This window comes from Castor canadensis, chromosome 12 (assembly GCF_047511655.1).
Source record: "Castor canadensis chromosome 12, mCasCan1.hap1v2, whole genome shotgun sequence".
Classification (NCBI taxonomy): Eukaryota; Metazoa; Chordata; class Mammalia; order Rodentia; family Castoridae; genus Castor; species Castor canadensis.
Window position 1 is genome coordinate 81,510,601 of NC_133397.1, and position 12,484 is coordinate 81,523,084.

Genomic DNA, 12,484 nt, shown 5'->3' on the forward strand with positions numbered 1-12,484 from the left:
TGGTTTTCCAAGTGAATGAAAGCCATGTTCAGTCCTTGAGAGATGTTTTATCATTTGTCAATTCTCCTTCCTGGGTAGCATTTCCTGGACAGCAAGAGGTTGCCTTTTTATTTGGAACTCCAATGCTTTCTGCAGACAGGATTCTTTGTCATCTAGCTGGTGGCTGACTCCACCTGGCACCCTTTACCTCTTTCTCTTTCTTAGTATTTTTGTAGCATTCATCCTGGAGGCCTTCTTTGTGGCGTATTCATTAGAAAAAAGTGAACTAGAAACTGCCATTGAGAAGAAGATTCAAGAGCTCGGAGTGGGAATCCAAGAGTGAGTGGTCTGTTTCCCTCGATGACTCTTGGACTTTGAAGTGGGATAGGCTGGGGACATCCTGACTGTGTTTAATCTGACAGTGCCCATACCCAGCCTGGTCCTGTGTATCTGCACTGGGGGCCTTTCAGGGTGTGTGTGCTGGATGTGGCTGGATGTGACCACTAGGCCATGCCTGGGCGGTCACATGCAGGTCTTTTCTGAGGCCCTGACCATGTTCCTGTTCTCTCTTCCTCCTTGAAGGGACGATGTGCAGGGTGGGAAGCTCACTGATAATGTGGATGCCAAGGACAGTGGCTTTAGTGGGGATGATGGAGACAACAAAAGGAAGGCGTTGAAAGGACTGTACTGCAGAATTGCATCAAAAAGTAAGTTGCGGGGGGAGGGGGAAGAGGGTTGTGGGGGACAGGAGGGAGAAATGACCCAAACAATGTACGCACATGTGAATAAATGAATAAGAAAAAAAAGAAAAGTAAGTTGCAGCCTGATGCAAAGATAGATCTGCACAGACCTTTCTCCAATCCCCCTCCTCCCAGTAGCCACTGAGATCTTTCTAGAATGCAGATTAGGCCTCCAGTGTCTTCCCATTGCTCAAGGATGAAGACCAGGCCCCTCGTTGCCTGAATGCCTAGTGTCTCTCAGTATTTCAGTTTTTATCCCCTGCTACTCAGCTGCAACATCTCTTCTCCTCAGCCCCACAGTCCTTTCAGTGGCTTGACGCCCCTGCTCTGCTGCATGGTCACAGGGCATTTATTAGATGCTGCTTCTCTGTTCCACTCATTCAGGCAACTCTTTCCAGGCAAGCCTCCTGGCTTCCCTAAGAAGGCCAGGTGTTCTGTGAGGCTCCCTGCTCTGCTTTCCCTGCATGTGTCAGGGGTACTTTCATTTCTCAGTGACTATTTTGGTCCCAATTTGGTCATTGCCAATTCAATGCCCCATGTATACAAGGCTGTGGCTTTGTTGTTTTGATCTGTTGAGCCTTACAGTGTACCTTGGGAGACAGAGACTCTTGACAAGTCTTTGTTTAATTATTTCATTAATTCTTAATGAATTCACCACTATTGGCTGAGGAAACCTAAACCAGTCTGTTTGGACCTCTCTGTCCCAGGTATCCTGCCACAAGTTCAGACAGAGGAATGCGACCAGATTGCAGGAGGTGTGGTATGAGTTCACAGTCCTAAAAGGTGGACATCTTCCCTCACCCCAAAAGAAGGGCTTTCTTGGTCTTCAAGGCCATCAGTGGCTGGGGGATGCCATAGGGGTCCACATAAGGGCAGATGAGTGTCTTCTCTGACTTGTGCATCCTCCCTCTCTAACAGTATTTGGTCACAGTACTCTGAGCCTTGTTTTTGACTCAAGGCCATCCTTGAGGAGAGACTTGGTCTGCCAGGCTGAGTGTGTCCCCAAACCTCCATACAGGTAGACTGCATGTACCTCTTTCTCCTTCCTCCTAGAATACAGGACTGTGGATGCCTTGCTGCAGAGGATGTTCGAGTCTGAAATTGGTCCTGATGAGGAAGGCCCTTCTTTGGATGAGATTCTGAACTTCTCACCCAATGATATATACCCCAAGAATCCCAATTTTGAAAACAGTGCGTGATGCTGAACTTGCAGGGATGCACAACTGGAAACCAAGAGAAGCTGCGTTCTTTCCCATATGCTAGCTGGAGATGGTTTTTCCAGCCTGCACTTCCCTTTGGTTTGGATAAGTCTGTGTATCGGCTGCACCTGTCCTGAGAGGTTAGCCACGTGGCATGGGAAGCTGTCTTGGGGTGCCCTGCCTGGGATCATTCTTAGGTTTGATAATGAAAGTAAAAACAAGAAAACTGATGAAGAGATTATGCAGAGTGCTTGTCCTACATTTTTCTCTGTGTGAATTCTTTCCTGTGGATATATAAAAACTTTTCACTTATTTTTATATGGTATTTCGCTATCTTATCAAACTAATACCATGCTACAATGGTACATGAATGAATTATAAATATTTAAATATAACAAAAGCATATGCTCTAGTACAGTAGCTTTTAAATGCAGTACATATGCAAAATGAAGAAAAATATGAATATGAAAATATAATTGGCACAGTTGCTGGGTGGGGGCAGAGGCGTGTTCTGCGAGCTTCTTTAATTGAGTTACAATTATAGCAAGATTTTGAATAAATCACGCTTTGAGGACACTTTCCAAGCTTGAAATCTGAAACTGTAACAAAATATCTGAGATAATCAACTTATAAGAAGAAGAGGCTTATTTTAATTCATAGTCAGTTGACTCTGATACTTCGGGCCTGTGGCAAGGCTCACCTCCTGATGGTTAGGAAGTAAAGAGAGACAGCAGAGGCTGGGGTCCAATATCCCCTTCAAGTGTATGCCACCAATGACCTAACTTCCTTCTATTATTCTCTGCCTCCTAAAGGTTCCACCACCTCCTGTAGCACCATAGGCTGGCAACAAAGCCTTCAACACACGGGCCTTTGGGGACACTCATCTGAATTAAAATGTATGCTCACACTGTTATGCAGCCATCACGCCTTTCAGCTCCAGAACTTCTCTATCCTATAAAACAAAACTGCACACATTATACAACTCCATTTCCCTTCCAGCTTCTGGCAACCATAATTCTTTCCATTTCTGTATTTGGCAACTGAATTGCAGTTGCATTCTGAGGAGGTGTAATCCTCTGCAGAGTCCTCAGAGTATCTCCTCTTCTGTGCCTTGTTGTGCTCTACCCTCCCAGGCAGGGGAATCAGTTGGAGTCTGATCCCATGATCTGAGGCCTCTGAGTGCAGTGAGAACCAGGCCATATGCCATGTCAGGTATCATGTGACATGATGGCAACTGAAAGAAGTTCAGGAGGGGCTTTTTTCCCTTGGTTCCGAGAGGGTGTCTGGGCCTTGTGGTGCAGGAGCAAAACCCAAGGGCTTCCAGGCATAGAACCTGGGGCCAGACTTGTTGTCACACCTGATTGCTCATGGGCCATATTACTGAGCCTTCCTGGGGTCCACTTCCTCATCTGCAAACTTGGGACAACAGTGACTCCCTCCCAAGACTGTGGAGAGGAGAGAGGATGAGGACCATGCAATGCTGACTCCCATTAGTAGTCAGTGCAGTAGCAGTGTGCGCTCAGCTCTTTCACTCTTCTTGGCTTAAAACCACATCTGGCATGGGGTGATAGAATCCCACGGCAATAAGTGGGAGCCTTGCTGACCCTCTGATATGGTTGTTGGGTTCTGCCACCCTCCCAGACTTCTATTTCTTTGTATGTTTATATTGTTTTATAAAGTAGTATACTACATGTATGGGATTTCAATTCAATTTTTAAAATTTGATATGTATTGGGCATTTCTTTGTTTTAGTTATAAATAGGGCATTGTCATCTATGGAATTCAATCCTGCGATATAGTCAGAAGGCAAAAGTTACTCTTCATTATTCCTTCTCCTCACCCCTCTCCTTGCATTCTCTCTCAATCTGACATCCCTTTTCCAGTAGTTAATACTGAGTTTGTTGCTTATCCTTCTGGAACTAAGTGAGTCCATTTATAGTCATGTATATTAATATATGGTGTAGTTGAATTTTTAATTATAAGTGGAGGTCATGACATATTTCATATATATTGTTCAAACTTCTGTTTTCACTCTCCAGTAATTGCTTCATGTTGTTACACACACACACACACACACACCTCACAAGCAGTCCACCTCAACCATGTGTCCTAATTTACTTAAGAATTTACCTATTCATGGATCTACATGTTGTTTCACATGTCCAACATCAGGTAATCAGGTATTAGAGTAAACCTTGTTACATAAGTTCTTTCTCATGTGAGCTTTTCAGTCCCATTGACTGATGAAAATGCTGTTCCTACTGACCTTGTGGCCACCACGGGGCACTCCGCCCCAACCACTGCCCATAGGCTTGGATGGAGGGAAAATAGGAGGGGCTATGGCAAGGATTACCATCACTCTCTAGAACTTTCTGTGCAGAGGGCTGGGGCAGCATGATTACACGTGCCTGTGGGCTGCCAGCCCAGCTGAGAGGGCTTGCTCTTGAGGACAATCTCCCCTGTCCCACCCCCTGCTTCTCGGTGGTTGGAAACGGCAACAATCAGAATATCATGGAAGCCCTGTGGCAAATCAGTGCCACTCACCCTAGACTATTGTGGAAGAAAGCACTTCCATCGTCTTCAAGCCACTGTATGGGTTCTCTGTGTTAGAAATGGATTTGTATGAAACATTCTGTAAGGGGAGCAATGACAGAGGTGACTTTATTTTGGACGAGAGAGGCACTTTAAAAGCAGACAGCTAAAGCGGTATGGGAAACAATAGGCTTCTCACTGAGATAACAAGCCCCTTACCAAAATAACTAAACGCAGCTGCACAATGTGGGTAGTGGGTCCCAAGGCCAGGATGAGCTGATCAGATCTTCTTAAAATGTTGTTTGATAAGGAGAGGGACAGACAGGTGACCGAATTCTGTGAGAAGCTGACTTGGAGCCAATCACAAATATAGTTTCAAAGTAGAATAGTTGGACCTAAGCCAGGTAGTGCCATTTATCAATCCTAGACTTCAGCTATACTGTGGCTTTAGCTTTCCAAAGTCCCTCCCGTTCATGGGGAGCTTTTGCTGTCCTTTCAATAAATTTTGTGCTTGCTTTACTCTTAACTAATGATCTGGTGTCTTCAGTCGACTACACCAGGGCACAAACTCTGGATCAGCAATCCAATATCAGTTCTAGAATGGGACCAATGAGAAAGATGCACTGGACTTGAAGAATGAGGGAAAAGGAAGAACACTGACTCCTAGGATCTGTGTAGAGAAAGGTGTAGAGTGAGAGCTTTTCAAGTGCGCTATGCACCGTGTCAAATGTTGAATGTCTAGAAGTTCTTATTTCTGAAACTCACAGGTCACATTTGTGCCTTTCCAATAGAAAGTCACAGGGTAAAATACACTGCAGAATCACTGCCTCAGTACAGATATAATCCTGGGAGAAAGGCAATGGGAGCAGGAGCCTATGAATTTTCTGAGCCTTGTTCTTAGCCAGAACGACTGTGGAGCAACTGGCCAAAGATGAATGGGAAATGCTGTATCTGGACCTAGACCTGGGTCCACCCAAGGCCTGAACACTTAGGATGAGCTGAGCCACGAAAATACAGAGATGACTAAGCACCAGTCCTTAGGGACACTTCAGTCTCACTAGTGGACTGAGCTGGAAGTGTCTTTGCCATCCTAGCACTGACTTACGTTGCATCAACTTCAGGTGGTCCTTAGATGCAGAGCCTTTTCCCTGGGCTGATAAACTGACAGCTATGACTAAGTGAAGATGATCACTTGTTTATTCCAGGCATATGGGCAAAACAAACTACTTGGCTGAAATGCTAAAGCAACTTAATTTGTCTAGATCAAGACTCCCATCCTAGGGACACTTTGTTGCTAGAAGTTTAAGACCTGGGATCATGGGCAACAACAGGGGTGATGACTGTGGTCAAGTTGTTTTTTTTTTTTTTTTTTTTTCATTTTTCTTTTATTATTCATATGTGCATACAAGGCTTGGTTCATTTCTCCCCCCTGCCCCCACCCCCTCCCTTACCACCCACTCCACCCCCTCCCGCTCCCCCCCTCAATACCCAGCAGAAACTATTTTGCCCTTATCTCTAATTTTGTTGTAGAGAGAGTATAAGCAATAATAGCAAGGAACAAGGGGTTTTGCTGGTTGAGATAAGGATAGCTATACAGGGCATTGACTCACATTGATTTCCTGTGCATGGGTGTTACCTTCTAGGTTAATTCTTTTTAATCTAACCTTTTCTCTAGTTCCTGGTCCCCTTTTCCTATTGGCCTCAGTTGCTTTAAGGTATCTGCTTTAGTTTCTCTGCATTAAGGGCAACAAATGCTAGCTAGTTTTTTAGGTGTCTTACCTATCCTCACCCCTCCCTTGTGTGCTCTCGCTTTTATCATGTGCTCATAGACCAATCCCCTTGTTGTGTTTGCCCTTGATCTAATGTCCACATATGAGGGAGAACATATGATTTTTGGTCTTTTGAGCCAGGCTAACCTCACTCAGAATGATGTTCTCCAATTCCATCCATTTACCAGCGAATGATAACATTTCGTTCTTCTTCATGGCTGCATAAAATTCCATTGTGTATAGATACCACATTTTCTTAATCCATTCGTCAGTGCTGGGGCATCTTGGCTGTTTCCATAACTTGGCTATTGTGAATAGTGCCGCAATAAACATGGATGTGCAGGTGCCTCTGGAGTAACAGTCTTTTGGGTATATCCCCAAGAGTGGTATTGCTGGATCAAATGGTAGATCGATGTCCAGCTTTTTAAGTAGCCTCCAAATTTTTTTCCAGAGTGGTTGTACTAGTCTACATTCCCACCAACAGTGTAAGAGGGTTCCTTTTTCCCCGCATCCTCGCCAACACCTGTTGTTGGTGGTGTTGCTGATGATGGCTATTCTAACAGGGGTGAGGTGGAATCTTAGTGTGGTTTTAATTTGCATTTCCTTTATTGCTAGAGATGGTGAGCATTTTTTCATGTGTTTTCTGGCCATTTGAATTTCTTCTTTTGAGAAAGTTCTGTTTAGTTCACATGCCCATTTCTTTATTGGTTCATTAGTTTTGGGAGAATTTAGTTTTTTAAGTTCCCTGTATATTCTGGTTATCAGTCCTTTGTCTGATGTATAATTGGCAAATATTTTCTCCCACTCTGTGGGTGTTCTCTTCAGTTTAGAGACCATTTCTTTTGATGAACAGAAGCTTTTTAGTTTTATGAGGTCCCATTTATCTATGCTATCTCTTAGTTGCTGTGCTGCTAGGGTTTCATTGAGAAAGTTCTTACCTATACCTACTAACTCCAGAGTATTTCCTACTCTTTCTTGTATCAACTTAAGAGTTTGGGGTCTGATATTAAGATCCTTGATCCATTTTGAGTTAATCTTGGTATAGGGTGATATACATGGATCTAGTTTCAGTTTTTTGCAGACTGCTAACCAGTTTTCCCAGCAGTTTTTGTTGAAGAGGCTGCTATTTCTCCATCGTATATTTTTAGCTCCTTTGTCAAAGATAAGTTGCTTATAGTTGTGTGGCTTCATATCTGGATCCTCTATTCTGTTCCACTGGTCTTCATGTCTGTTTTTGTGCCAGTACCATGCTGTTTTTATTATTATTGCTTTGTAATATAGTTTGAAGTCAGGTATTGTGATACCTCCTGCATTGTTCTTTTGACTGAGTATTGCCTTGGCTATTCGTGGCCTCTTGTGTTTACATATAAATTTAACAGTAGATTTTTCAATCTCTTTGATGAATGTCATTGGAATTTTGATGGGAATTGCATTAAACATGTAGATTACTTTTGGGAGTATAGACATTTTTACTATGTTGATTCTACCAATCCATGAGCATGGGAGATCTCTCCACTTTCTATAGTCTTCCTCAATCTCTTTCTTCAGAAGTGTATAGTTTTCCTTGTAGAGGTCTTTCACATCTTTTGTTAGGTTTACACCTAGGTATTTGATTTTTTTTGAGGCTATTGTAAATGGAATTGTTTTCATACATTCTTTTTCCGTTTGCTCATTGTTAGTGTATAGAAATGCTAATGATTTTTCTATGTTGATTTTATATCCTGCTACCTTGCTATAGCTATTGATGATGTCTAGGAGCTTCTGAGTAGAGTTTTTTGGGTCTTTAAGGTATAGGATCATGTCGTCTGCAAATAGGGATATTTTGACAGTTTCTTTACCTATTTGTATTCCTTTTATTCCTTCTTCTTGCCTAATTGTTCTGGCTAGGAATTCCAGTACTATGTTGAATAGGAGTGGAGATAGTGGGCATCCTTGTCTGGTTCCTGATTTTAGAGGGAATGGTTTTAATTTTTCTCCGTTAAGTATAATGCTGGCTGTAGGTTTGTCATATATAGCTTTTATAATGTTGAGGAACTTTCCTTCTATTCCTAGTTTTCTTAGAGCTTTTATTATGAAATGATGTTGGATCTTATCAAAGGCTTTTTCTGCATCTATTGAGATGATCAAGTGGTTTTTGTCTTTGCTTCTGTTAATGTGGTTTATTACGTTTATTGATTTTCGTATGTTGAACCACCCCTGCATCCCTGGGATGAAGCCTACCTGGTCGTGGTGAATAATCTTTTTGATGTGTTGCTGAATTCGATTTGCCATTATTTTGTTGAGGATTTTTGCATCAATGTTCATTAAGGAGATTGGCCTATAGTTCTCCTTTTTGGAGGTGTCTTTGCCTGGTTTTGGGATAAGTGTAATAGTGGCTTCATAAAATGTGTTTGGCAGTTTTCCTTCCCTTTCTATTTCATGGAACAGTTTAAGGAGGGTTGGTATCAGTTCTTCTTTAAAGGTCTGATAGAATTCAGCAGAGAATCCATCAGGTCCTGGACTTTTCTTTTTGGGGAGACTCTTGATTGCTGCTTCAATTTCATTTTGTGTTATAGATCTATTCAGGTGATTAATTTCCTCTTGGTTCAGTTTTGGATGATCATATGTATCTAGAAATCTGTCCATTTCTTTTAGATTTTCAAATTTATTTGAATATAGGTTCTCAAAGTAGTCTCTGATGATTTCCTGGACTTCCATGGTGTTTGTTGTTATCTCCCCTTTTGCATTCCTGATTCTACTAATTTGGGTTTTTTCTCTCCTCATTTTAGTCAGGTTTGCCAGGGGTCTATCGATCTTGTTTATTTTTTCAAAGAACCAACTTTTTGTTTCCTTAATTCTTTGTATGGTTTTTTTGGTTTCTATTTTGTTGATTTCAGCTCTTATTTTTATTATTTCTCTCCTTCTATTTGTTTTGGGATTTGCTTGTTCTTGTTTTTCTAGGAGTTTGAGATGTATCATTAGGTCATTGATTTGGGATCTTTCAATCTTTTTAATATATGCACTCATGGCTATAAACTTTCCTCTCAAGACTGCCTTAGCTGTGTCCCATAGGTTCCGGTAGGTTGTGTTTTCATTTTCATTGACTTCTAGGAACTTTTTAATTTCCTCTTTTATTGCATCGATGATCCATTCTTCATTAAGTAATGAGTTATTTAGTTTCCAGCTGTTTGCATGTTTTTTGTCTTTACTTTTGTTGTTGAGTTCTACTTTTACTGCATTGTGGTCAGATAGTATGCATGGTATTATTTCTATTTTCTTATATTTGCTGAGGCTTGCTTTGTGCCCTAGGATATGATCTATTTTGGAGAAGGTTCCATGGGCTGCTGAGAAGAATGTATATTGTGTAGAGGTTGGATGAAATGTTCTGTAGACATCTACTAGGTCCACTTGATCTATTGCATATTTTAGATCTTGGATTTCTTTATTGAGTTTTTGTTTGGATGACCTATCTATTGATGATAATGGAGTGTTAAAATCTCCCACAACCACTGTGTTGGCGTTTATATATGCTTTTAGGTCTTTCAGGGTATGTTTGATGAGATTGGGTGCGTTGACATTGGGTGCGTACAGATTGATGATTATTATTTCCTTTTGATCTATTTCCCCTTTTATTAGTATGGAATGTCCATCTTTATCTCGTTTGATCAATGTAGGTTTGAAGTCTACTTTGTCAGAGATAAGTATTGCTACTCCTGCTTGTTTTCGGGGGCCATTGGCTTGGTAAATCTTCTTCCAGCCTTTCATCCTAAGCATATGCTTATTTCTGTCGGTGAGATGAGTCTCCTGTAAGCAACAAATTGTTGGATCTTCTTTTTTAATCCATTTTGTCAAACGGTGTCTTTTGATGGGTGAATTAAGTCCATTAACATTAAGTGTTAGTACTGATAGGTATGTGGTGATTCCTGCCATTTAGTTATCTTAGTTGTTTGAAGGTTTGATTGTGTGTACCTAACTTGATGTTACTCTCTACTGTCTTGCTTTTTCTTATCCTGTGGTTTGGTGCTGCCTGCCTTTTCATGGTTAAGTTGGGTGTCACTTTCTGTGTGCAGGATCCCTTGCAGAATCTTTTGTAATGGTGGCTTTGTGGTCACATATTGTTTTAGTTTCTGCTTATCGTGGAAGACTTTTATTGCTCCATCTATTTTGAATGATAGCTTTGCTGGGTAGAGTATCCTGGGGTTGAAGTTATTTTCATTCAGTGCCCGGAAGATCTCACCCCACACTCTTCTTGCTTTTAATGTTTCTGTTGAGAAGTCTGCTGTGATTTTGATGGGTTTACCTTTGTATGTTACTTGTTTTTTCTCTCTTGCAGCCTTCAATATTCTTTCCTTAGTTTCTGAACTTGTTGTTTTAATGATGATATGTCGTAGAGTAGTTCTATTTTGATCTGGTCTGTTTGGTGTCCTGGAGGCCTCTTGCATTTGTATGGGAATATCTTTCTCTAGATTTGGGAAATTTTCCATTATTATTTTGTTGAATATATTACGCATTCCCTTCACTTGCACCTCTTCTCCTTCTTCGATGCCCATGATTCTCAAGTTTGGTCTTTTGATGGAGTCAGTGAGTTCTTGCATTTTCTTTTCACAGGTCTTGAGTTGTTTAATTAATAGTTCTTCAGTTTTTCCTTTAATTACCATTTCATCTTCAAGTTCTGAGATTCTGTCTTCTGTTTGTTCTATTCTGCTGGATTGGCCTTCCGTTTTGTTTTGCAGTTCTGTTTCGTTCTTTTTTCTGAGGTTTTCCATATCCTGGCTGTTTTCTTCTTTATTGTTGTCTATTTTTGTCCTGAGTTCATTTATCCATTTATTCATTGTGTTCTCTCTTTCACTTTGGTGTTTATACAGTGCTTCTATGGTTTCCTTTATTTCTTCTTTTGCTTTTTCAAATTCTCTATTTTTATTGTCTTGGAATTTCTTGAGTGTCTCCTGTACATTTTGGTTGACCCTATCCAGTATCATCTCTATAAAATTCTCATTGAGTACTTGTAGTATGTCTTCTTTTAAATTATTCTTGTAGGCTTCATTGGGTCCTTTGGCATAGTTTATCTTCATTTTGTTGGAGTCTGGCTCTGAGTTTCTGTTCTCTTCATTCCCCTCTGGTTCCTGTACTAATTTTTTGCTGTGGGGAAACTGGTTTCCTTGTTTTTTCTGTCTTCCTGTCATTGTCCTTGGTGTTGTTACTGTCCCTGTACTGTGTGTAATTAAGTATTTTCTAGCTTGTAATAATAACAATGGTAATATTGAGAATGGAAGAGTGAGCTGAGATGGAAAGCAAGAAGTTAAAGAAAAGGGGAAAACAAATATACAGACAAGAGGGAGAAAGCAGAACAAGGTATCAGACAGGAGAGTTTCAAAGGTATAAACAGGGAGTGTTAGTGTACTAATGGACAGTAAGCTGAACAGACAATAGAGAGACAGAGAGAGGATTGAAAGTCAAAGATAAAAAAAATAAAAAATAAGTATATGAAAGTAATATCTATTTATAAAATGAATTAAAATAAAATGGAAAATAGAAAATTAAAAAAAACAAAAAAAACCAAAAAACCAAAAAACTTCCAAGTTTATATGCAATGCAATTTCAGTCTTAATAATTTGGATGTCCGTCTCAATCTCCAGTCCTGGAGTTGGTGCCTCAGATGTTGTTCTGTAGTTGTCTCATCAAAGGGGATGCATAAAGTAGAACAAAACTACACTCACACACACACAGAAGAAAAAAAAAAAAAGCCCCACCAAGTGTCCCCAGTTCAAATGCAATACAGTTTCAGTAAGTTTTTTGGCTTGCAGGTGTAATTCGGTTGTTCTCTCATCAAAGGTAGGGAGAAAAAGAATAAAAAGCGTCTGGAGGCAGTTCTGAGAGTGGTATCTGCAACTGTGGCTTGCCTGCCTGCTGCTCTCAGCCTGTAGCTGGCGGCGTTATTTATGCAGATCTCTGGGGTGAGCTTAGCACTCACCTGGTCCCACAGGCTTTGTTTGCTCAGAGTTCTCCTGTGCGGGGGAGCGGGGCCTCTGCTACAGGCTTTCCCCTTTCCAAGCACTGGGAAAGGCGACACTGCCCCGCGTTGTCAGGCCTGCGTGTTTATTTACAGTTCACGTGGGAAGTGGGTCTTCCCTCCTCTCACAAGCGTCCCCGCTCCCGGTTGCTGGGCGCGCCCCGCTCCCGCCAGAGCCTCTCCGGCCCGCCCGGCTCGTTTATTTACAGTCCCGGGAAGGATTCCCTTCCCCCAATCTTCAGCGCTCAGGGCGCCCCACCCTCTTTCCAGCGTGTC

General features: G+C 41.4%; 1 protein-coding gene across 3 annotated transcripts in view; it reads left to right on the forward strand.

The window, feature by feature from the left end:
- LOC109689531 (two pore channel protein 2-like) overlaps nt 1-2,157 on the forward strand; it is a 37,722-nt gene extending 35,565 nt beyond the window's left edge. For all 3 annotated transcript variants that reach the window (XM_020168426.2, XM_074050247.1, XM_074050246.1), the window contains 3 exons: nt 205-318; nt 562-686; nt 1,773-2,157. In XM_020168426.2, coding sequence (XP_020024015.2) covers nt 205-318; nt 562-686; nt 1,773-1,918 — 385 coding nt within the window. In that variant the 3' untranslated portion in view covers nt 1,919-2,157. The remainder of the gene's footprint in view (nt 1-204; nt 319-561; nt 687-1,772) is intronic.
- The last annotated feature ends 10,327 nt before the right edge of the window (nt 2,158-12,484 follow it).